A 23,765-nucleotide genomic window follows, 5' to 3' on the forward strand; every position below is an offset into this window, starting at 1 on the left:
TTATAGACACATAGTCCTCTGTAATTTAATTTTTCAGTTACCATTGTATCTTGGTTGTCTTTCCACATGAGTACACATCTATTTCTCTTTTTTAAACAACTGCTGATAATTTGCTATTTCAAATAATGTAACAATGAATATCCTTTATGTATATCTTTGCATACTTCTGTACAATTATGTCTGTTGGGTAAAATTTTAGAAGTGGATTGATGATGGTTCAAAGAGTATGCACATCAAAAGTGTATAGATGTTGCTAAGTTGGAGGACAAAATAGGTATGATCTACTCTTGAAATGCAACTTCCTCCTTCTCTATCCTGCCCACCAACCACAATGCTAGCTTTCCCACTCCCCAGCTAAAACTTCTAGAGAGCCAGTGACCTTGTTGCCACCCCTGTTCCCATCCCAGCAACACCCCTGAGATGCAGTGTAGCAGCACTGAGATTGACTAAGAAGGGCTCTGGCCAACCAGACACTAGCTGGAGGAGGGCTTGAGAACTCTCTGGCCTGAGCCCCTCCTAGCCTGTTTCAGACGTCTCAAATGACAGAAAGCAAAGATTGATGCTGTATCACCATAAACCTGCAGATGGGCTCTACACAGACTGCAGCTGCAAATCAAAGAGTGATTGTAAGTATGCTCTATACCATTCAGGCAGATGGGCATGTCTGGCAGCATCTGTCATTTTAGTATCTTTAAAGCTCATCATTTACTGAGTGAGTGGCTGTATTTTCTTTAAAATTTTTCGTTTTCATAGTAGCCGTATGAGGCATATGTTTCTAACTCCGTATTAAAGAAAAATGAAAACCTAGAAAGATACAAGTGTCTATGTCATTACATTAAAATTGTAATGCTTAATTTTTTATTGGTTTTCATTTAGCGCAGCTAAATCTCAAATCCTGTTTGTAAATTCATAATTTTACTTAAAGTACTTTTATGAGAGACTTTTTTTTTTTTCCGTCAGGTGACATCCTTGATAAGAAATTAACAAGTCGTCATGAATAATTAAGCAGTAGGGGATAGAAGATACCCATATACTCTACCAACCAAAGGGATGTTCGAAGAACTCCCACTAAGAGCAGTGAAATAACATGGTGTTAATGAGAATGTAATTAGTGAAGCCAGTTCCATTGCCTGAGCGGTTGTAATGTAGCTAATTGCTTTCTCAGCTATCAGAGCTATAAATAGACTTAAGAAATGCCTCTTTAAAACATGACTTCAAGTTTTTAACAGAGTCATTTGCTTTAAATACTAAAGGATGGAGATTTTCCCTTCCAGTTTTTATTTATTGTGAAAAGGAATAATTTATCAACCAGGAAAAAAAGAGCACTTTAAAGGGAGAATGTTTTTCCTCTGAAGATTTCCTATTCCTGACCACCACTACACATAGGTCAGAGGGACAAGCTGTGGGTCACATGTTTATGCCAGCATGTGCTGGGCAGTGAGGGTGTATTGGGCAGCGTTTCTGGGCTATGGGGCAGGCATCCCGATGCCATCTTTCCACTCTATCCCAGCATAAGGGATCTTGAGATGCATGTGGTCCAGAGGCCACCTTGACCCAAAGTCACCTACCCTGAGTTAATGAACCTTACACCTCCTTCCCAGAATTAATATTCCAACAAACTCATCCCCCTCTGAATCTCAGAGATCCTACCACTTCCAAATGCAGTCTCAGTGACAGAGACCTACAATTAAAACCTAGATTTTAAAATAAAATACAAATTCACCGGACTGAACCTTGGTCTTGTTGGTACCCAAATTACAGCACAGGAACAGCTCAGACAAGGCCCAGGTGTTCACTCCCCTTCTCCTTCCTGCTGCTTATGGCTTGACTTTGGCTTGTCAAGGAATGACAAGCAGACATATCCATTGCTTTCCATGCTGATGTGTTTTTTAAAAGTTATACACACATACCTTGTTTTGACCAAATAAGTTTGCTTTTTAAAAATCTTACGTTTACTTTTAATTTTTAAACTTATTTTCTATATAGGAGCTTGAGATAATAAACATACTACAAAATGTTCTCAAATGTACTTTGAGTGCTTCCTGTTTAAGATGTGCTGGTATTTGAAAAGCTTCTAGCAATACTTAAACCAAGCCGGACACGATGTAGGATAACTTTTTAGTTGACTAAACAATATCGTCTCCTTTATAATACAGAAGAGTCCATGTTGTCTTCCAAACAAAGTGAAGTACTGAGACTTTTCCTCCAAAGCCTATTTAAAACCCTTTTAAAATATTCATCTAAATGTCAGAGATTTTTCCCTCCAAAGGATACCATTAGTCACATAAAAAGAATTGATTGAAAGGAAAATGTGTTTATTATGTTTACAGCCATAGATTTTTTTTAAAAAAGAAAAGATTCTGGGGAAGAGACCCCAATCAAACTGCTCTTGTACTGAGTCTTATTTTAGCTTTATGTGTCTGTTTCAGAGGAAATATCTTTTATATTCTTATACACACAAATGAGTAGGTGTGATTTCCAAGGTAACAGCTATGTGTCAGCTGTAATTGACTTTTTCTAAACTGCCAAATGGCCTTTAGAAAGTCTTTTCATGCTTCTTAGACCCTTTTCGATTTGCCCCGGGCTTTTAAAATCTATATATAGAAATGAATAGCAGAGAATGCCAAAGCCAGTCCCCAAGTACAGGTTTTAAACAAGTGACAGGAAAGTGTTTGTTTGTCTGGAGGTCCTTCCTTGAACGTTTGAGTTTGAAGGGGGAAAATTGTGAGAAATGCCCGGGTGACTACCCTAAGGTAAATTGTGGCAGCTCTCTCACTGCTCAGTCAGCTTACAAACAGACTGCTTAATAGCTCTAAACACATAATTGGAGTTCGTCAGTTGCCCTGATCTGATCACTATTCACTATATATGCCAAAACATTACTAGGTACCCCATATATGTACAGTTACTATGTGTCAATTAAAAAACAAAAATTAAAAAACTTCTCCCTTTCACTCAGAAATGTGATCCTTTGTATGGGTCCTTTGTCAAGTAAGAGCTTGGTGACTACTTTTCACTGTGACGCCGAGCTTGTGTAGAGTTGGGACACTCCTCGGGTGAGGTGTCTTTACCTAGCCCAATCTTCTTAAGGGATGGGTGTGGATGGGGTCAGTAATGTGTATTTCTTGCTTGGGTCTTTTGCGGTTGTCTACAGCCCAGCATTAAACATGGTATCTCTTAGTCTTTCAGGCCTGTCATCAAACTAGATCTCTTTCTATGTTCATTGAGTTTATAAAACAAATTTCGAATAGAATACGAAGCATACTACCCCTCCTTTTGAGAACTAATATTCCAACACAGTCATCTTCCTCTAAATCCCAGATTCTACCACTTCCAAATGCAGTCTCAATAGCAGGAACCTAAATGAAAACCCAGCTTTTAAAATAACATACAAACTCTTCAGACTAAACCTTGATTATGTTTGTATCCAGATTATAGCATAGTGCCAGCTTAGGTACAAATCTGCCTTGGCCAATTTTTACTTTCTGTTCTTAAGTTACAAATTCCCTGTTTAATGTATAAAACTAGAAGCACAGATAGCCTTTCTAATGGAAGCAGGAGAAAGGGGCTGAAATCTTAAAATCCTCCTATTGGTGATTCTGATTTCCAGGTTCCTAGTGTGATTTTTTCATACACATCAAGCATCCCAAATCTAGAATGCTCTAAAATTTGAAACTTTTTGAGCACCACATGACACTCAAAGGAAATATGTCTACGGCCATACCACCCTGAATGTACCTAGTCTTGTCTGATCTCGGAAGCTAAGCAGGGTCGGGCCTGGTTAGTACATGGATGGGAGGAAATGCTCACTGGAGTATTTTGGATTTTGGGTATTCAGATTAGGGATGCTCAACCAGTAAGTATAATGTAAATTCTCCAAAATCTGAAACACTTCTGGTCTCAGGCATTTTGAATAAGGGATACTCAATCTGTACCTATTACCGACCTTAGGGCTTAATATATTTTTTCACAGTAAAAGCTACTATGAATGATTTCTGTAAATTTGACCCCCTCCCCACCATCCAGTAGTATAGTTGTGCAAATTGTTAACTTCTACCCATGTCTCAAACATCTTGAAAATTCACTTCAGAAAGTATATGAATTAGAATCATTTAATATGATTATTAAATGTTTTGCTTTGCCGTGACAGATTGGCATAAATCACAATGACATCTTCAAAATGTGAACCTACCTCTAGCCTTCCATTATTTCCCCATGGAACTTTCTCAGCACCAGTCTGAATGGGCCACTTTGTCCTTTCTTACCTGTGTCTTGGCTGTCGGCGCTGGTCCATGGAGCCCCCAGGCCTGGCTCTCCTCTCCTCCTCTCTCCTCCCCTCCTACCCTCCTCTCCTCCTTCCCCCCATTCTGTTCCTGCCACTGTCAGTGCGTAGTTCACTTGAATACTGTTCATCTATGGCTTTCTGTCATAGACAGTGAGGACAAACAAATGGGCCTTCAACATGCGGCTGCTGGATAAGGTTTGCATCCAGAGAAAACTCTGGCTGTTGGGTGGAATGTGTTTGGGTGAAGGCGTGCCGGGAGGTACACCGTCACACTTTTGGTGACTAGTGATCCGGGAGAGAGCTGGGTAGTCCTGAGCTGGAGCAGCAGACTCTTCATTAATGAAAAAAAGGACTGCATACTTGATTGAAATATAGGAAGTAGGGTGAGGGCAGGATCCTAGCCTAAGAAGTCAGTGGGTGAAGGTGGTTTGGGCTGTATTGAATTCGGAGTTCCCAGTGGAACACCTAGAGGGAAGAAGAGTGAGCTGGAATTGTGGATCATAGTAACGGGAAAAGATCCAGACTGGAGTGGCAGGATCTGGGAGGGATAGTTGGAGCCATGGCCTGGGGGAGACTGTCCCCAGGGACTGAGGTAAGTGGTGAGGATGAGGCTCTGGAAAATGGCAATGCAAAGGAGGGAAGTGCAGGAAAAAGCCCCGTGGGAGGTTCTGGGAAGAGAGTTGGGCAGGGAGAAGATTGGAGGAAGCAGAACTGCTAAGTCTCAAGAAGGGACCTTTACAAGGAGGCGAGGGCCAGTGGCGCGGAGGGCTTTGAAGAGGTCGAGTAGGATCAAAAATGAAACCGCACCACTTCTAGCCATGAGCACTGGAGTTGTTCTCAAGGCACATTTCAGCAGCACGGGGAGGAGGCCATCTGGTGGAGGCAGGTTTGAGGAGGAGCGGTGTGGAGGGTGGTGTCCATCTGTGGACGCCTTGCTCGAGGTAATCAGTGGTAAAGTGAGAGGAGAGACAGGCTGAGCAGGGAGGGGTTTGAAGCAGCAGAGAAGCTTGAACATAGCTGTGTGCTTGGTGGATAGAAGCCAGGGGATGGAGTGGTTCGAGTATAAGAAAATGCAGGAGTCCAGGTCAGGGAGTGAGTTAAAGGAATCGTCTGGTCAGCTCTTCCATTTTTATAGATGAGCAAGTTAAGATCTAATAAGCCTGAGAGTTTGCCATAGGCCACACAGCTATGAAGTTGCAGGGTCATATCTAAAGTTCAGGTCTCCTGACCCAGTCCCATGCCCTTCCTGCTATACCTCATTACTTCTGAGCTCCCTGCTAGGTTGTAAGCTTTTCTGGTCTCCCTGGTCTCTCTTGACTCCTCTAGGCACCCAGGACAGGGCTTCACGTGCAATGGGCTCTTCCTTATGCTGCAGCCAGGGATCTGTTTAGAAAGAACTGCCATCTCTGGTTCTAGTCATTGCCACTCTCTGTGGTGTATTGTTGCTTGGACTCTGGAGCCAGGCTGTCTGGGTTCACATTCTGACTTTGCTACTTACAGCTCTGTGATCTTGGGCCCTAAGTCTCAGTTTCTCATCTGTAAAATAGAGTGCAATGGTGCTTACACCACTGGGAGGCTTGGAGGAGTTCACGTGTGTCAGGCATAGTTAACATGCTCAATAAATATTAGCCCCTGTTATTTTAACCCTTTAATGACTTCCCATTGCTTTCAGGATAAAAATAAGGATTCTTAACTGAGGCTCACATGAGCTGGTCCCTCTTACTTCCTTCTCACTGTGTACATTAAAGGTTGACTGGCTTTATCTTAACCCGCCGAATACACAAAGCTCCTTCATAGATGCCGTTACTTCCACCCCATAATGTGCTGTCCTCCCCATCCAGTGTGCTACAGTTCAGACTTCCCTCCCTAAGAGAATCCTTTCTTCATTTCCCACATCCGAGACCCCCAATTCAGTTGCATCTTTGTTTATTTCCTTTAGGATATTCATCTTCTTGTCATTATGATTTTAATTGTGGGTTATTTTCATTAGCATTCTACTTCCATGCTAGACCATAAGCTCCATGATATAGAAGAGGCTAGGCTTGTTCTATAACACTTTTGTGTTGCCAGTCCCTAGCACAGCATTGGTTGCATATTTGAGAGTCAGTAAGTGTTGATGGGTTAATGTGTGGATGAATGAATGAATGAACAAACTAGTCAATCTAGTTTCTTGACAGTCAGTGACCTAGTATTTACTTTCTCTTCTTTGACTGCACATGGAATTGAGTACCTAATAAAAGTATCATTTTTTTATGATGATGGCATATGGATTTTAGCCACAGATCTTAAATTGTGTTTTTATTTCTGACAGCTTACTAGTTACCTTGCCATCTAAAAAGACAATATTTATGATTTTGAAATACCATGCATGAAGAGAGGAGGAAGATTTATTTCAAAGATGCTGAGAATAGGAACAGAGTTGTCACCTGTTGGCAGCTAACACTTGGGGGCATCCTTAGTGATCTCACTGGGGGACCCTCCCGGGTACCTGCCTGACAACAGTATCATCAGTATCCTTAGCAGGGATTTGTCTCTTTATCTCCTTCCATGGAGATGTTTAGATGCTGCATGTTGTAAATAGGATTATCCCTTCCATGCCCTGAGGCAGGGATTCGAGGTGTGCTTTGCTTAGGAATATGGTAGCATTTTCTCATGCTAATCATGGTGTCAGCAGCCTATTGTAGCCACAGAATAGCCAGCAGTGAGAATGGGCTTGAGCTGCTCACCAGAGATGGCCTTCAGATCATTGGTTGGTGCTTTTAGACTGAACTTAGAACCCAGGTCAGGGAACTAAGGAGTTGTAACTTTTATTTGCATGCAAGTCACGCTGGTGGAAAATGGAAATTGGATGCTTCTAATGGTTGCTGTGTCTGTGGGAAATGAGGAGTGCAAGGGAAAAGTGAAACTGACACATGTTGATTCCAGCATGGTTGTGCATGTAGGTGCACATGTACATGGTTGTTTCATTGCTTTATAACCCATTAGACTAGCTCCCGTGCTGTGCAAAACAAAACACTGACTTGTGTTAATTTCTCTTGACTCTAAAACTGAAACTCCTGAAATGTATGAACTTTGTAATAACTAAGAATGAGGTAAGAGGAACTAATTTTTTTGTTTGTTTTTAGTTTAAAATGCTTAATGTAGAAGATTAGCCTATAATTTTCACCAGCATTAGGTGCTGTTTTAAGCATTAGGCATTGTAACCTTGTATGTATGTGCAGGTGGGCACACTCATACTGATCCACTGCGATTGTGAAGTGTTCCTGCATAAGGTGAGGCTTAAGCCTTGCTGAAAACAAACCCTTGGATCCATGGAATTCATACAAGTTGCTTTATGCTTGATCTTATCCAAAAGGCTTAGAAGTGATATGAGTAACTTTAATATGTGAAAAATACCAGAGTCATCAGACTGAGGGGGGTTCACTGAGCAAAGTGTCTGCATCTCTCCGGTTTCTCCTTGGATGTGACTTAGGTAGTTGCTGATGGTCTTATGCCTGCCCTAAGTGAGGTCAGGTTGCAAGAAGCCCCATGGGAATGGGATGGTCATCATGTGTTTTATACTCCTGGTCATATCACCCTGGAACTCCAGCACAAAGGTACCTAATAAGGTTGCAGAAACTGCCTTTGAGTGTGCTAAGTCACCTGAATCTGACAGGTTCTGAGAACAGTTCTAGTGTGCCACCAGCACCATCTTGCTACTCTGCCTAGACACTGTAATGTGCTAATGTGACATCATGACTCTCTACTGTCAGGTATCTCTGACGGCAGGAGGGAGATGAGCCGGGGCCCACTGTAGACTGTAATGTGAAAAAGCTCATATGCATTGCCTTGTTTTGATATGCTTCTAGGATTTTTTGAATACACCTAGAATAGTGAATTATTTTGTGAACTTTGTACCTATTCTTACGTGATTCTTTCTTTCCAAGCTCTTGGCATGATACTCTTGGTATGAAAGCCTTTGTAGTGCTCAGTAAATACTCCATTAGGCTGGAGCTTAATTTGTTGAAGGTCTCAGCAGTGCAGAGCATCACCAGAGCATGAGCTGTCACTACTGTATGGGACCTGAAGATGATGCTGCCTCTTCAGTAGGTAGCTTGCCTTAGCCTGAATCTCCTACGAGTCTCAGGAGATGATGTCAGCTGAAGAAATGTTTCATGGAAGTGTTATCTTATGTATTTAATTGTTATTGCAAGTACCTCAAAAGTCAAGGCTATGTCTGAAGCCCTTTAATATCTCTACTTCCTTGATATTGTGGGTTTAAATGACAAGGCTATATTTATGTATTGAAACAAGCTCTGACCTGGGCATCCAGAGGTCGAGGTTCTAGCACAGGCTCAGCCTTTGACTAGCAGCCCTTTGAGAGCTGGTGCTGGCCATTGTGCTTGGTGGTGGAGGGAACAGAGGTTGGAGCAGGATTCCGGCAGGTTCCTTCTCACCAGTCTTCTATATCCTCACCTGCCACATGGAGGTGAAAGTTGACCTTTACAGTTGTTCCATATCTAAAATTCTATGTTGTTTCTTCAGATCAAAAAAATAATTTCTTAAGCATCGGTACTTACGTGGTTTAGAAAGATCATTCATGTAGGCCGGGCATGGTGACTCATGCCTTTAATCCCAGCACTTTGGAAGGCCAAAGCGGGCAGATCACGAGGTCAAGAGATGGAGAGCATTCTGGCCAACATGGTGAAACACTGTCTCTACTAAAAATACAAAAATTAGCTGGGCATGGTGGTGTGCACCTGTAGTCCCAGCTACTCAGGAGGCTGAGGCAAGAGAATCGCTTGAACCTGGGAGGCAGAGCTTTCAGCAAGTGGAGGTTGCGCCACTGCACTCCAGCCTGATAACAGAGCAAGACTCTGTTTCAAAAAAAAAAAAGATTGTTCATGTATATAACCCCTAGTAAAAGTAAAACTAGATAATGTCTGAGCCCTACACGCTGGGCACTATTCTACATGCTTACATGGATTCTCTCATTCAGTTCTCTCCTCAGCCCTTGTTCTTGGGAGGAAGGGAAGTCTCAGCAAGTGTAGAGCTCAGGATTCAGCACAGACCTCGGGGTAGGGGGTGGGGGTGGGGGGCGTCCCAGGGCACCAGAGAGCCTGTGGGAGACACCGACAGGAGCGATGGATGCTTTGGGAGAGGGTCACAGGAGGGACAGGGCTCAACCTTGAAAGAGGGGCCTCTCAGGATAAGTACAGAAGAGAAAGGAGTGGGGGTATTTCAGGTAAGAATAGCACAGTAAGCAAAGGTATAGAGGCAGGAGTAGTGAGCATTGTGCCTGTGGGACAGCAACGTGACCAGCTGGATGGTTTTGCAAGGTATTGTCTGAGAGGGGTGAGTGGGATCCGATCAGGGAGCCCTCAGATACTAGACTAGGAAGTTCAGACACAGTGGCAGGAGAGGGGAGCCATGCATTTAAATGGGGGTTAAAGAGGGTGCAGGGTAGGCAAGAAGGAGCAGAGCCTAGCACCTGAGGCACTAGCATTTAGCCTCTCTTCTGTTGAGATTGGAAGTGGTTAGCGAATGGGGTTAGTGAATGGGGCCTATGTGTTCCTTTCCCCCTGCCTTTCCCCCTGCCTTTCCCCCCGCCTTTCCCCCCGCCCTTCCCCCCGCCCTTCCCCCCGCCTTTCCTCCCGTCTTTTCCCCCCACCCCTGCAGGAGTGTGGTAAAAGCCTTGTAATACTTTATTCTAGCCCCAGCATTGACTTCCCCAAGGGATGATGGCAGGGCTGTTTCTGTCAGATTGAACGTCTTGATGGCTGGGACTCTGTCACCAGTGCCTCATTCAAGGCCTGCATCTTCACCTTGTTACAGATGAAGATACTAACCTCTTATTTAGTACTTGTAACAACCCCAGGTAACAGGCATAGGCTTATCCCTATTCTGATGAGAAAACAGGTAACAGGGAAGTTAACTTGACAAGATGCAACAATGTAGAAAAATAGAGCTTAAACATAGGTGTATTAAAGTGTAGCCACCTCCTACCACACCACAAGGAAATGAAGTTCTGCCCATCTTTGTAGGCGAAGATTGAGTAAGATTGTATGGAAAAACTACTTTTTTCCTACCATTGAAAAATTGAATTGTCATTCATACATTATAAAATTCACCCTTTTGAAGCACACAATTACTGTGTTTCAGTATGTTCACCAATTTATGCAGTCACCACCATTATAAGTCTGGGAATATTTTTATTACTCCGTAAAGAAATCCTGTCCCCTTAGCAGACACTCCCTTTCTTCCCTTCTTCTCCTTCCTTTTCCTCTTTCTCCCCAAAGCCCTGGCAACCGGTAACCTACTTTCTATTCCCTGGATATTTCATGTAAATGGAATCACACACTATACGATCATTTGTGTCTGGCTTCTTTCACTTGGTGTAATTTTTTTGAGATGTGTCCATGTTGTGGCATGGATCAGGAGGTCATTTCTTTATATTGTTGAATGCATTCATAATGTTGAATAATCATTACAAATGTGGAGGTCCCACATTTGTTTATCCATTGGTCAGTTGATATTTGGGTTGTTCCTACTTTGTGGCTCTTGAGAGTAATGCTGCTGTGCACGTTGGTGTGTGGGTTTTGGGGTGGACGTGTGTTTTCAGTTCTCAGGTATATATTGGAAAGCAGCTTTGAGAGGAAACATATAAGGTGCAGGAGATCTCATTTTCATCATTCTTTCTGTGATTGTTCCTAGTTCCCACTAGTGGCTGACTTGTTTCATGATGACAAGGACCCTGTTCCTGCCACCACCTCTGGGAAGGGGTCATCTTCGAAGATCAGCATCCGTTCTGCCAGACCCCCCATGAAAGCCTCCAACAAGGAGCACAAGAAAACCGTTGGCCACCAGGTCAGCCCCGGACCAAGAGCTCTGGGCCCAGGCGCACATTGCAGGGCTGGCCTCTCTGTAGATGAAGGATGGCGGCAGGATGAGAGGGAGGCCATCACAGCGGCCTTGACGTCAGTAGCCTCAGCCACCCAGCTCAATCTTGTGTCCTTAGAAGAAAGAAACTCCAAAACCTTCACCACAGGGAACTGACAGAGGGAGGAGGGAAGGGGCCGACCGTAGCTTCCATAAGTATGTTAACGCCTGTGGTGGGGCTGTGCCGCAGGGCCACAGACACCCAGTGTGGGAGACAGGAGGGCCTGGAATGTATAGGTTAGAGAGGAGGCTTAAGGAAGCTGTGGATCAGGAGACCAAAAGCAACTTCTCCTGCTGTGGGGTCTCTGTGGCTGTTCTGCCCAGTATGTCTCTGGAGAGAAGAGAATGCTTGCCAAGTCCCTGGCAGCCACCACCTAACATTTATTCCTATGAATTTGCCATTCTGGACATTTAGTGTAACAAATTATTTCCAGGATGCCTGGGCATCAGGTGTCAGGGCCCCAGGCCCTCATGTTTAGGAAGAACAGGCTTCCAGTGCACAGTGAGCAAGTCTTTCATACAGTATTTGCCCACCTTTCATCTTATTCGATCCACAGCACAGGGAGTTAGGCACATTAGGGGACAGTCTGTTCCCCATGTAATTTGAGGAACACTTAAATAGGAAGGACTTGATTTTGGTCACAGCCAAGATAGCAGCTTCAGAGCTGGAATCTTACCCCAGGTCTCTGAAATTTCTTCTATCCTTCTGGATTAATAATATAATAGTAACAATAACTACCACCACCCATATGTGAGCTTTTCTTTCTCATACATCCACAACTTGTTAAAAATAACCAAGCACTGACTTTTGTTTCTCTAGTTCCGTACCTCCCTGCATCTGCTCATGGAGACCCTGAATGCCACGACCCCTCACTACGTCCGCTGCATCAAGCCCAATGATGAGAAGCTCCCCTTCCAGTAAGTGCCTGCTGGGCATTAGCCTGTCCAGCCCAGCCTTAAAGGTGCAGGTGGAACAGGGTGGGCCAGGCCTTGCCTGTGGATCTGTGGCCTTCAGCATGATGACTAACTGGACTTACACTCCCCAGACAGCTTACATGCAGCAGAGAGGCTGACAGACACTTGCTGAGTGCCGCCTGTCTGCTGTCCAGGAGGTCTCAAGAGAAAAAATGGAGTTCCCCAATCCCATGCAGCTTACAGTGGTGCTCAGGAACGTGCATACTTGAATCAAATAGAGAATGTTAAATGTAGCCATGAGTACATCTCACGGCAAGTGTTAAATTCAGACTTGGAAAAGTTGCTGGAGTGGTCAGGAAAGGCTTTTCTTGTGTTGAAGAATCAAGACTTCACATTATGTATCGAACAACAGAACATGAACATGGTGCTGTTTCTCACATTACCCTCTGCTGCTGAGCTTCCAGAATTATCCACATTTGCTCCCCTTTTCCTCACTCCTCAACCTACTCTGATCCAACTTTTGCTTCTACCTTGACCTTGAAACTTCGTTCCAGTTCTGTCCATGCTCCTGTGGCTGACCTCACCCTAATCTGTAGAACTCTCAATGATCTTTGTACATCGTGGTTTCTACTAAATTCCAGACAAGTGTTTGTGCAAGCCTACTACAGCTTCGTTATCCACCTTGCCTTCAGCATGTCTGAGACCACACTCTTCATCTCCTGCCACCCCCCGAGAATGGTTCCTCTTTCATTGGTCTCTGTTGTAGTAAGAGGCATAACATTTCCTGATATCTCCTCCACCCACCAGGCCTGATCTCCCAGACTAGAAGCCTGAGAGTCTCTCTAACCTGCTGTGCAGGGGGAGTCCCTGTGATGATGGGTATGTGCTGTCATCTGCCTTACCCAGCGTGGGAGCCGCTTGTCACATGTGGCTATTGAGTGCTTGAAACATGCCTAGTGGGAGTGAGGAACTGAATTCTGAATTTTATTTCATTTTAATTAATTTTGGATACCCAGCGGTGCTAGTGGCCACCATACCGCATGGTTTAACCCTTGATTCTTCCGTCTCCTTCACTTCCCAGTCTAACAGATGTCAAAGTCCCATGAAGTCTCCATGCAAGTTCTTCACCCTGGTCTCCCTTTTCTCTTCCTTATTCAGCTTGTTCCAGATCCTCTTTTCTTGCCTGATATACTACCTTAAACCTTTAAAAAACAGCCTCTTACTCAGCTCTGCAGCCTCTTCTGCTATTACTCTGGGACTTCACTCATGCTGTTCCCTCTGGCCAGAGGAGATGTATTTTTAAACTTTTTAAGCACCTTATTCCCATCTTTCCTCCCCCATGATTTCTGTTTCGGGCCTAGTATAATTTCTTTCTTGAAATAACTTAACTTTGGCAATTTTGACTCTCAGACTGAATATCTGAACTGCCTTCTACACTCCTGTCATTTAATAAAGCTTGGCTTCCTTTCAGATGGGCTCTGTGTGGAAAAGGTTAAGGAGACAGAATGTTATCAGTTTTCTTTGCAGTGTGCTGCTTGCTTGCTCTTCCCTTTCTCCAAGTCTCTGAGACACGCTTAGGAATTCCCCCGGGTGGCTCTGTTTACTGGCAGACTCCAGAAGAGAAGAGGCTGTTAGAAGCGTACGTGTGTGAAAGACTCAGATTCTGTGTGAAGGGCAGAGTAGTGTGCAGGGTCCAGGGGAGAGGAGATGAGGGCTCTATACCAGCTGGGCTAGACCAGCTGTGGCCTTGGGCCCTTCCCTCATCAGAGCGTGGCCCTGCTGTGGGACAGATACTCTGCTGGGTCTCCCCTCTCAAATGAGAGAAGACACTAGGGACTTTCTAGGCCTGAGGTCCCATTTTTCTAAGACCCGCCCTTGCCTTCAGAACCAAAATCTTTCTCCCAATACAAAGAGAAGGTGGGAGGAATACTGACCATGTCATGAAACCTGGATTCTAGTTTGAGCTCACTGCTGATTTGGCCAATCGCAAGCTATTCTTTTACTCTCTGTGTCTCATTTCCTTACCTGTTAATTTTGGTGAGGGTCTGGTGTGGTGACTCATGCCTGTAATGGCAGTGCTTTGAGAGGCCAAGGCAGGAGGATCACTTGAGGCAAGGAGTTTGAGAGTGGCCTGGGCAATATAGCGAGACCCAACCTCTACAAAAAATTTTAAAATTAGCTGGGCCTGGTGGTCCATGCCTATAATCCCAGCTACTCCAGAGGCTGAGGCAGGAGAATTGCTTGAGCCCAGGAGTGTGAGGCTGCAGTGAGCTATGATTGTATCACTGCACTCCAGTCTGGGTGACAGAGCAAGACTATCTCTCAATAAATAAATAAATAAATAAATAAATAAATAAATAAATAAATAAAAATACCCTGATGAAAGAATCTGAATAGGAATTATTCATGAGAGTATAAAAGTGTATATGATGACAGTTATTAGTTACATCATCCTAGAAGGAAGTTTTTTTTATTTTTTATTTTTTTTTATTTTTTATTTTTTAGCTTTTCTTTTTTTAAATTTATTTTTATTTTTATTTTAAGTTCCAAGGCACATGTGCAGGATGCACAGGTTTGTCACAAAGGTAAATCTGCGTCCTGGTGGTTTGCTGCACCTATCAACCCATCACCTAGATATTAAGCCCAGCATGCATGAGCTATTTTTCCTAATGCTCTCCCTCCCCCATCCCTCCTCCTGACAGGCCCCAGTGTGTGGTGGTCTCCTCCTCATGTCCATGTTCAGCTTCCGGAACATGCGGTGCTTGGTTTTCGTTCCTGCCTTAGTTTGCTGAGGATATTGGCTTCCATTTCCATCCATGTCCCTGCAAAGGACATGATCTTGTTTCTTTTCATGGCTGCATAGTATTCCATGATGTATATGTACCGCATTTTCTTTATCTAGTCTATCATTGATGGGCATTTGGGTTGATTCCATGTCTTTGCTATTGTGAATAGTGCTGCAATGAACATACACATGCATGTATCTTTGTAATAGAATGATTTCTATTCCTTTGGATATATGCCCAGTAATGGGATTCTGGGTCAAATGGTATTTCTGGTTCTAGGTTTTTGAGGAATCGCCACACTGTCTTTCCACACTGGTTGAAGTAATTTACATTCCCAACAACAGTGTAAATGTGCTCCTATTTCTCTGCAACCTCACCAGCATCTGTTGTTTCTTGAGTGGATTAGCTTTTCTAAAGCTACCCTCTTAGTTGGTGGCACAGCTAGAACCAGAACGCTGGCCTCCTTGCTGTCAAAGCTGAGCCTCTACAAGCTGCTTCTCGTCAGCCAGTGAGTTCACATGCTGCGTTTCCAAGTCAAATTTAGGACATTTTTTAAAATTGTAAAGTTTGTTAACTGTGGAATCTCTTTCAACAGTGTATTTCCACTTTCTGAGATTAAAGAAGGCAGATTCTTTTTTTTTTTTTTTTTTTAATTATTATTATACTTTAAGTTCTAGGGTACATGTGCATAACGTGCAGGTTTGTTACATATGTATACTTGTGCCATGTTGGTGTGCTGCACCCATCAACTTGTCATTTACATCAGGTATAACTCCCAATGCAATCCCTCCCCCCTCCCCCCTCCCCATGATAGGCCCCGGCGTGTGATGTTCCCCTCCTAGAAGGAAGTTTCTGTGTCTCTCCACCCATTTCCTGGAATCAGATTTGCTCAGCCTCAGCAGCATTGACATATTGGGTCAGAGAAGTCTTTGTTGGGGCAAGGGGTGCTGTCCTGTGCATCACAGGATGTTGGGAAGCATCCTTGGCCTCTACTCACTAGATGCTACAAGCATCCCACCATTGTGACAGCTAAAAATATTTTTAGACATTGCCAAACGTTCCCTTGGGAACAACATTGCCTCCAGTTGAGAACTCCTGTCCCACTTTAAATGCTTTGATAGCATGGCCTCTACAAAAGTCTTTTTCTTCTGCTTTCTTCATTCAAGAAACATCTATCATACCTCTTACTAGGCACTGGGCTAGAACAGGTGGAATGACAATAAGACATGTCCCCCATGCTTAAGGAATTGTCTGTCACGAGTAACTGGCCATGCCACAGAATTGGCTGTCAGTGGCTCTGTGAAAGTGCTGACAGGGCAGAGGCAAGAGAGAGATGAAGTATCTAAAGCAGCAGTGGCCTGGGGCAGGTGTCATAACATGGGAACGCTTAGTGGAGGGCCTGGTCACTGGTTTTCTGAAGGCCAGTCCAGGTCTCGGAGTCTCGGAGTTCTGAGTTGTGGCTGCAGGAGGCTGCTGAGCCTGGGGAAGCAGGTAGGGAGCTTGCAGCCCATGGAGAAATCAATTCCATGGTGGGCGATTGTGGAGGTAGGACCCGGTTCTAACACCGTGGGATTCTCTCTTTACATCCAGCAGGCTCCAGGGTGTGCTAATCCTACTGGGAGAGGAAAACATGAACTTCAGTTTCAGCACTGTGACCTTCTATATCTTTGGTGATTCTTCTATGTTAATTGTCCTTGCTATGGTCCTCCAAGATTTAATAGAAGGAGGGCTGGTTTTCCATTCTCAGTCATCTAATAGTGAATGCAGTGAGGCAGATTGAGAGATGCATTTGACGGTGGATTTTCTTTACTGTTGGGGAGAGGAAGTACAGAAGGCCAGCTGGCCTCACATATCCCCTTGGGGTATGTGAACAGGGAAAGATGATGGCAATATCTTCTTTGTATAGTGTCTGTTAGCTTTTTCTAAAAGCATTCTTTTTTTTTTTTTTTTTTTTTTTTTTTTTGGTAACATAGTCATTACAGCCACCACTGCCTTATGTTTGGGCAGATATGTTGAGTTCTCACTGAGTCAATGAGGAAAATGAGGTACAGGGAGACTGTCTTGCCCAAAGTAACACTAGCTGTCAGTGGCAGAGCGGAGGCCACACAGAGCGGAGGCCACTGGGTCTTTGTCCCAGACGACAGGGGAAAGCAGTGTTGCCATCACAGGAGGACAGAACAGGTGTGGGGAAGGGAGGGGATTTGCTAAGCTGGTCATGAAGAGAGAAGAATGTTAAGGCTGAGTTGAAAAACTCTGTGCCAGGTGCCTTCTGGCCACCAGCTTTAGGCATGATGTGTGGGGACTCCAAGAGAAAACCGAGGCCCACAACCCTGCCCTCAAGGGACCAGCACTCAGTGAGCCATTGCCTGGCCCTTCGACAGGACCGAACTGGGATGCTGGAGGTCAAGAAGCATGATGTGGGGATACCAGAGCAGAAACTGGGAAGGGACAGATGGGGAGGAGGAGCAGTACTTTTAAGGAACGATGGGGTTCTCAATGAGCTTCTGCTCACTTTATTAATACCATGAGGAAACAGTAGGAGGTCCTGGAAGAAGGAACCCCCAGCTGATTCCATAGCTCACGTGGGACCTTAGGGTCCCAGATGCTCCTGAGCACGCTGCCATCCCCAGTGTGTACAATGCACTGAACTTGACCCTGTGGTCATGCTGAGGAGAGGAAAGAAGCTGGTGGCTGACCTGGGGAACACGGCTGCTGTGGGCAGGGGCAGAGCACCTGGGGAGGTGGTCTGCAGACCACAAGATGCCTTTTCCAAAGCACAGGGGTGTCTGCTCTGCCTTCATGATGCAGGGCCCAGCTGACAGCTTTAGCAGTGAGAGCCTATGAGCAGGGGAGCCTGCAGTCCAAAGGCTTCTGATCACTCGCAGTCACGGGCAGCTGAGCGGCTGCTTATGACTCTGGTCATTGCCGCCCCTGGTGATGAAGACCCTCTTGGATCCTGGAACTGTGCTTCCTCTTGTGGCAAAGCAACCACAGGGGGCATGGGAGCAAGAGGGTGGGCAGACATTGAAGTACTCAGCACATATTCCCTGCTGTCCTGTAAGACCCTTGCACTAAGGGGGTTGTGCTCTAGTTAAAAAGATGAAGTCTTCTGAAGGAACTGTTTTGTTCAGAGCTATGTAAATCGATGCTCCATTGTGCCTCACGTACTCAGTGCCATGGACTTTTGGAGTTGGAGGAGTCGGGTGTGGAAAGAAGGTGGGGCCCAGGAGGGCAGAGGGGAGCAACAAAGCCACAGTGAGCACAGCCTGGAGGGGAGAGCGTGGGTGTCTCATGGGATGAGACCCAGGGCTGATGTGCAATGCAGAGTGTTGCCTGGGGTGAGGTGGCATCTTGCAGTTATCAGTTGCTTGGAAAATGCCCACTGTTTTCTAGTGCCAAGTGCCCACTGAGCCCAGGCAACCCCAGGACACCATCTATCAAGCACCATGTCCCAGAGTAAAAGGAGGAAAAGGAACATGGCTCTTGGCTCCAGCTGAGCTGCAGGACAGTCAGAAGGAAAGGGAGCATTTGTTCCTCATCCCTTCTCATGGAGTGGGGCAGTAATCTTAGAAATTAAAAATAGTGATTAATTCTAGGTTGCCTTAATTATTTCTCAATGAAGACTCCCTGCTTACCCTAGAAAACAGTGAGGTCTTGCTCTCTGGCTTCTCTTTTTTTCTTATTAGTTTTTTGTTGTTGTTGTTGTTGTTGTTGTTTTCGAGATGGAGTCTCACTCTGTCACCCAGGCTGGAGTGCAGTGGCGCCATCTCGGCTCAGTGCAACCTCTGCCTCCTGGGTTCACTCTGTTCTCCTGCCTCAGCCTCCCGAGTAGCTGGGACTACAGGCGCCCGCCACCACGCCTGGCTAATTTTTTTTATATTTTTAGTAGAGACGGAGTTTCACCGTGTTAGCCAGGATGGTCTCGATCCCCTGACCTCATGATCCGCCTGCCTCGGCATCCCAAAGTGCTGGGATTACAGGTGTGAGCCACTGCGCCCGGCCCTTCTTATTAGTTTTTATAATTTGTGTTTCACAACCTCAGACAATTGCTCTGGGTTCGTTTGGCATTTTTTTTTAAATTATGTTTTATGGTCTAGGGTACATGTGCACAACGTGCAGGGTTGTTACATATATATACATATATGTGCTGCACCCATTAACTTGTCATTTACATTAGATATATCTCCTAATGCTATCCCTTCCCGCTCCCTGTACCACACAACAGGCCCCAGTGTGTGATGTTCCCCTTCCTGTGTCCAAGTGTTCTCATTGCTCAATTCCCACCTATGAGTGAGAACATGTGGTGTTTGGTTTTCTGTTCTTGCTGTAGTTTACTGAGAATGATGGTTTCTAGCTGCATCCATGTTCCTACAAATGACACGAACTCATCCTTTTTTATGGCTGCATAGTATTCCATGGTATATATGTGCCACATTTTCTTAATCCAGTCTGTCACTGATGGACATTTGGGTTGGTTCCAAGTCTTTGCTATTGTGAATAGTGCCGCAGTAAACATATGTGTTGCATGTGTCTTCATAGCAGCATGATTTATAATCCTTGGGGTATATACCCAGTAATGGGATGGCTGAGTCAAATGGTATTTCTAGTACCAGATCCTTGAGGAATTGCCACACTATCTTCCACAATGATTGAACCAGTTTACAGTCCCACCAACAGTGTAAAAGAGTTCCTATTTCTGCACATCCTCTCCAGCATTTGTTGTTTCCTGACTTTTTAATGATTGCCATTCTAACTGGTGTGAGATGGTATCTCATTGTGGTTTTGATTTGCATTTCTCTGATGGCCAGTGATGATGAGCGTTTTTTCCTGTGTCTGTTAGCTGCATAAATGTCTTCTTTTGAGAAGTGTCTGTTCATATCCTTTGCCCACTTTTTGATGGGGTTGTTTGTTTTTTTCTTGTAAATTTGTTTGAGTTCTTTGTAGATTATGGTTATTAGCCCTTTGTGACATGAGTAGATTACAAAAATTTTCTCCAATTATGTAGGTTGCCTGTTCCCTCTGATGGTAGTTTCTTTTGCTGTGCAGAAGCTCTTTAGTTTAATTAGATCCCATTTGTCAATTCTGGCTTTTGTTGCCGTTGCTTTCGGTGCTTTAAACATGAAGTCCTCGCCCATGCCTATGTCCTGAATGGTATTACCTAGGTTTTCTTCTAGGGTTTTTATAGTTTTAGGTCTAACATTTAAGTCTTTAATCCATCTTGAATTAATTTTCCTATAAGGAGTAAGGAAAGGATCCAGTTTCAGCTTTCTACTTATGGCTAGCCAATTTTCCCAGCACCATTTATTAAATAGGAAATCCTTTCCCCATTTCTTGTTTTTGTCAGGTTTGTCAAAGATCAGATGGTTGTAGATGTGTGGTATTATTTCTGAGGGCTCTGTTCTGTTCCATTTGTCTATATGACTGTTTTGGTACCAGTACCATGCTGTTTTGGTTACTGTAGCCTTGTAGTATAGTTTGAAATCAGGTAGCGTGATGCCTCCAGCTTTGTTCTTTTGGCTTAGGATTGTCTTGGCAATGCGGACTCTTTTTGATTCCATATGAACTTTAAAGTACTTTTTTCCAATTCTGTGAAGAAAGTCATTGGTAGCTTAATGGGGATGGCACTGAATCTATAAATTACCTTGGGCAGTATGGCCATTTTCACAAAATTGATTATTCCGATCCATGAGCATGGAATGTTCTTCCATTTGTTTGTCCTCTTTTATTTCACTGAGCAGTGGTTTGTAGTTCTCCTTGAAGAGGTCCTTCACATCCCTTGTAAGTTGGATTCCTAGGTATTTTATTCTCTTTGAAGCAATTGTGAATGGGAGTTCACTCATGATTTGGCTATCCGTTTGTCTGTTATTAGTGTATAAGAATGCTTGTGATTTTTGCAGATCAATTTTGTATCCTGAGACTTTGCTGAAGTTTCTTATCAGCTTAAAGAGATTTTGGGCTGAGATGATGGGGTTTTCTAGATATACAATCATGTCATCTGCAAACAGGGACTATTTGACTTCCTCTCCTCCTAATTGAATACACTTTCTTTCTTTCTCTTGCCTGATTGCCCTGGCCAGAACTTCCGACACTGTGTTGAATAGGAGTGGTGACAGAGGGCATCCCTGTCTTATGCCAGTTTTCAAGGGGAATGCTTCCAGTTTTTGCCCATTCAGTATGATACTGGCTGTGGGTTTGTCATAAATAGCTCTTATTATTTTGAGATACGTTCCATCAATACCAAATTTATTGAGAGTTTTTAGCATGAAGGGCTGTTGAATTTTGTTAAAGGCCTTTTCTGCATCTATTTAGAAAATCGTGTGATTTTTGTCTTTGGTTCTGTTTATATGCTGGATTATGTTTATTGATTTCCATATGTTGAACCAGCCTTGCATCCCAGGTATGAAGCCCACTCGATCATGGTGGATAAGTTTTTTGATGTGCTGCTGAATTCGGTTTGCCAGTATTTTATTGAGGATATTTGCATCCATGTTCATCAGGGATATTGGTCTAAAATTCTCTTTTTTGTGTGTGTGTCTCTGCCAGGCTTTGGCATCAGGATGATGCTGGCCTCATAAAATGAGTTAGGGAGGATTCTGTCTTTTTCTATTGATTAGAATAGTTTCAGAAGGAATGGTACCAGCTCCTCCTTGTGCCTCTGATAGAATTCAGCTGTGAATCCGTCTGATCCTGGACTTTTTTTGGTTGGTAGGCTATTAATTATTGCCTCAATTTCAGAGCCTGCTATTGGTCTATTCAGGGATTCAACTTCTTCCTTGTTTAGTCTTGGGAGAGCGTATATGTCCAGGAATTTATCTATTTCTTTTTAGGTTTTCTAGTTTATTTGTGTAGAGGTGTTTATAGTATTCTCTGATGGTAGTTTGTATTTCTGTGGGGTCAGTGGTGATATCCCCTTTATCGTTTTTTATTGTGACTATTTGATTCTTCTCTCTTTTCTTCTTTATTAGTCTTGCTAGCAGTCTATCAATTTTGTTGATCTTTTCAAAAAACCAGCTCTTGGATTCATTGATTGATTGAAGGGTTTTTTGTGTCTCTATCTCCTTCAGTTCTGCTCCGATCTTAGTTATTTCTTGCCTTCTGCTAGCCTTTGAATATGTTTGCTCTTGCTTCTCTAGTTCTTTTAATTGTGATGTTTGGGTGTCCATTTTAGATATTTCTTGCTTTCTCTTGTGGGCATTTAGTGCTATAAATTTCCCTCTACACACTGCTTTAAATGTGTCCCAGAGATTCTTGTATGTTGTATCTTTGTTCTCATTGGTTTCAAAGAACATCTTTATTTCTGCTTTCATTTCGTTATGTACCCAGTAGTCATTCAGGAGCAGGTTGTTCAGTTTCCATGTAGTTGAGCGGTTCTGATTGAGTTTCTTAATCCTGAATGCTAATTTGATTGCACTGTGATCTGAGAGACAGTTTGTTATAATGTCTGTTCTTACATTTGCTGAGGAGTGCTTTACTTCCAACTATGTGGTCAATTTTGGAATAAGTGCGATGTGGTGCTGAGAAGAATGTATATTCTGTTGATTTTGGGTGGAGAGTTCTGTAGATGTCTATTAGGTCTGCTTAGTGCAGAGATGAGTTCAATTCATCAATATCCTGGTTAACTTTCTATCTTGTTGATCTGTCTAATGTTGACAGTGGGGTGTTAAAGTCTCCCATTATTATTGTATGGGAGTCTAAGTCTCTTTGTAAGTCTCTAAGGACTTGCTTTATGAATCTGGGTGCTCCTGTATTAGATGCATATATATTTAGGATAGTTAGATCTTCTTGTTGAATTGATCCCTTTATCATTATGTAATGGCCTCCCTTGTCTCTTTTGATCTTTGTTGGTTTAAAGTCTGTTTTATCAGAGACTAGGATTTTAACCCTTGCCTCTTTTTTTTTTTTTTTCCATTTGCTTGGTAGATCTTCCTCCATCCCTTTATTTTGAGCCTATGTGTGCCTCTGCATGTCAGATGGGTCTCCTGAATACAGCAAACTGATGGGTCTTGACTCTTTATCCAATTTGCCAGTCTGTGTCTTTTAATTGGAGCATTTAGCCTATTTACATTTGAGGTTAATATTGTTATGTGTGAACTTGATCCTGTCCTTATAATGTTAGCTGGTTATTTTGCTCGTTAGTTGATGCAGTTTCTTCCTAGTATCGATCGTCTTTACAATTTGGCATGTTTTTGCAGTGGCTGGTAACTGTTGTTCCTTTCCATGTTTAGAGCTTCCTTCAGGAGCTCGTGTATGGCAGGCCTGGTAGTGACAAAATCTCTAAACATTGGCTTGTCTGTAAAGGATTTTATTTCTCCTTTTGAAACTTAGTTTGGCTGGATATGAAATTCTGGGTTGAAAATTCTTTTCTTTAAGAATGTTGAATATTGGCCCCCACTCTCTTCTGGCTTGTAGAGTTTCTGCCGAGAGATCTGCTGTCAGTCTGATGGGCTCCCTTTGTGGGTAACCCAACCTTTCTCTCTGGCTGCCCTTAACATTTTTTCCGTCATTTCAACTTTGGTGAATCTGACAATTATGTGTCTTGGAGTTGCTCTTCTCGAGGAGTATCTCTGTGGCGTTCTCTGTATTTCCTGAATTTGAGTGTTGGCCTGCCTTGCTAGGTTGGGGAAGTTCTCCTGGATAATATCCTGCAGAGTGTTTTCCAACTTGGTTCCATTCTCCACATCACTTTCAGGTACACCAGTCAGAGGTAGATTTGGTCTTTTCACATAATCCCGTATTTCTTGGAGGCTTTGTTCATTTCTTTTTACTCTTTTTTCTCTACACTTCTCACTTCATTTCATTAATTTGACCTTCAATCACTGATACCCTTTCTTCTAGTTGATCAAGTCAGTTACTGAAGCTTG

At 43.5% G+C, this 23,765-nt stretch overlaps 1 protein-coding gene across 3 annotated transcripts in view; it reads left to right on the top strand.

Moving 5' to 3' along the window:
* Positions 1 to 23,765, top strand: part of MYO5B (myosin VB) — a 381,273-nt gene that overhangs the window by 244,647 nt on the left and 112,861 nt on the right. For all 3 annotated transcript variants that reach the window (XM_007974050.3, XM_073006323.1, XM_037982326.2), the window contains 2 exons: positions 10,979 to 11,131; positions 12,024 to 12,121. In XM_007974050.3, coding sequence (XP_007972241.3) covers positions 10,979 to 11,131; positions 12,024 to 12,121 — 251 coding nt within the window. The remainder of the gene's footprint in view (positions 1 to 10,978; positions 11,132 to 12,023; positions 12,122 to 23,765) is intronic.

This window comes from Chlorocebus sabaeus, chromosome 18 (genome assembly GCF_047675955.1).
Source record: "Chlorocebus sabaeus isolate Y175 chromosome 18, mChlSab1.0.hap1, whole genome shotgun sequence".
Lineage (NCBI taxonomy): Eukaryota > Metazoa > Chordata > Mammalia > Primates > Cercopithecidae > Chlorocebus > Chlorocebus sabaeus.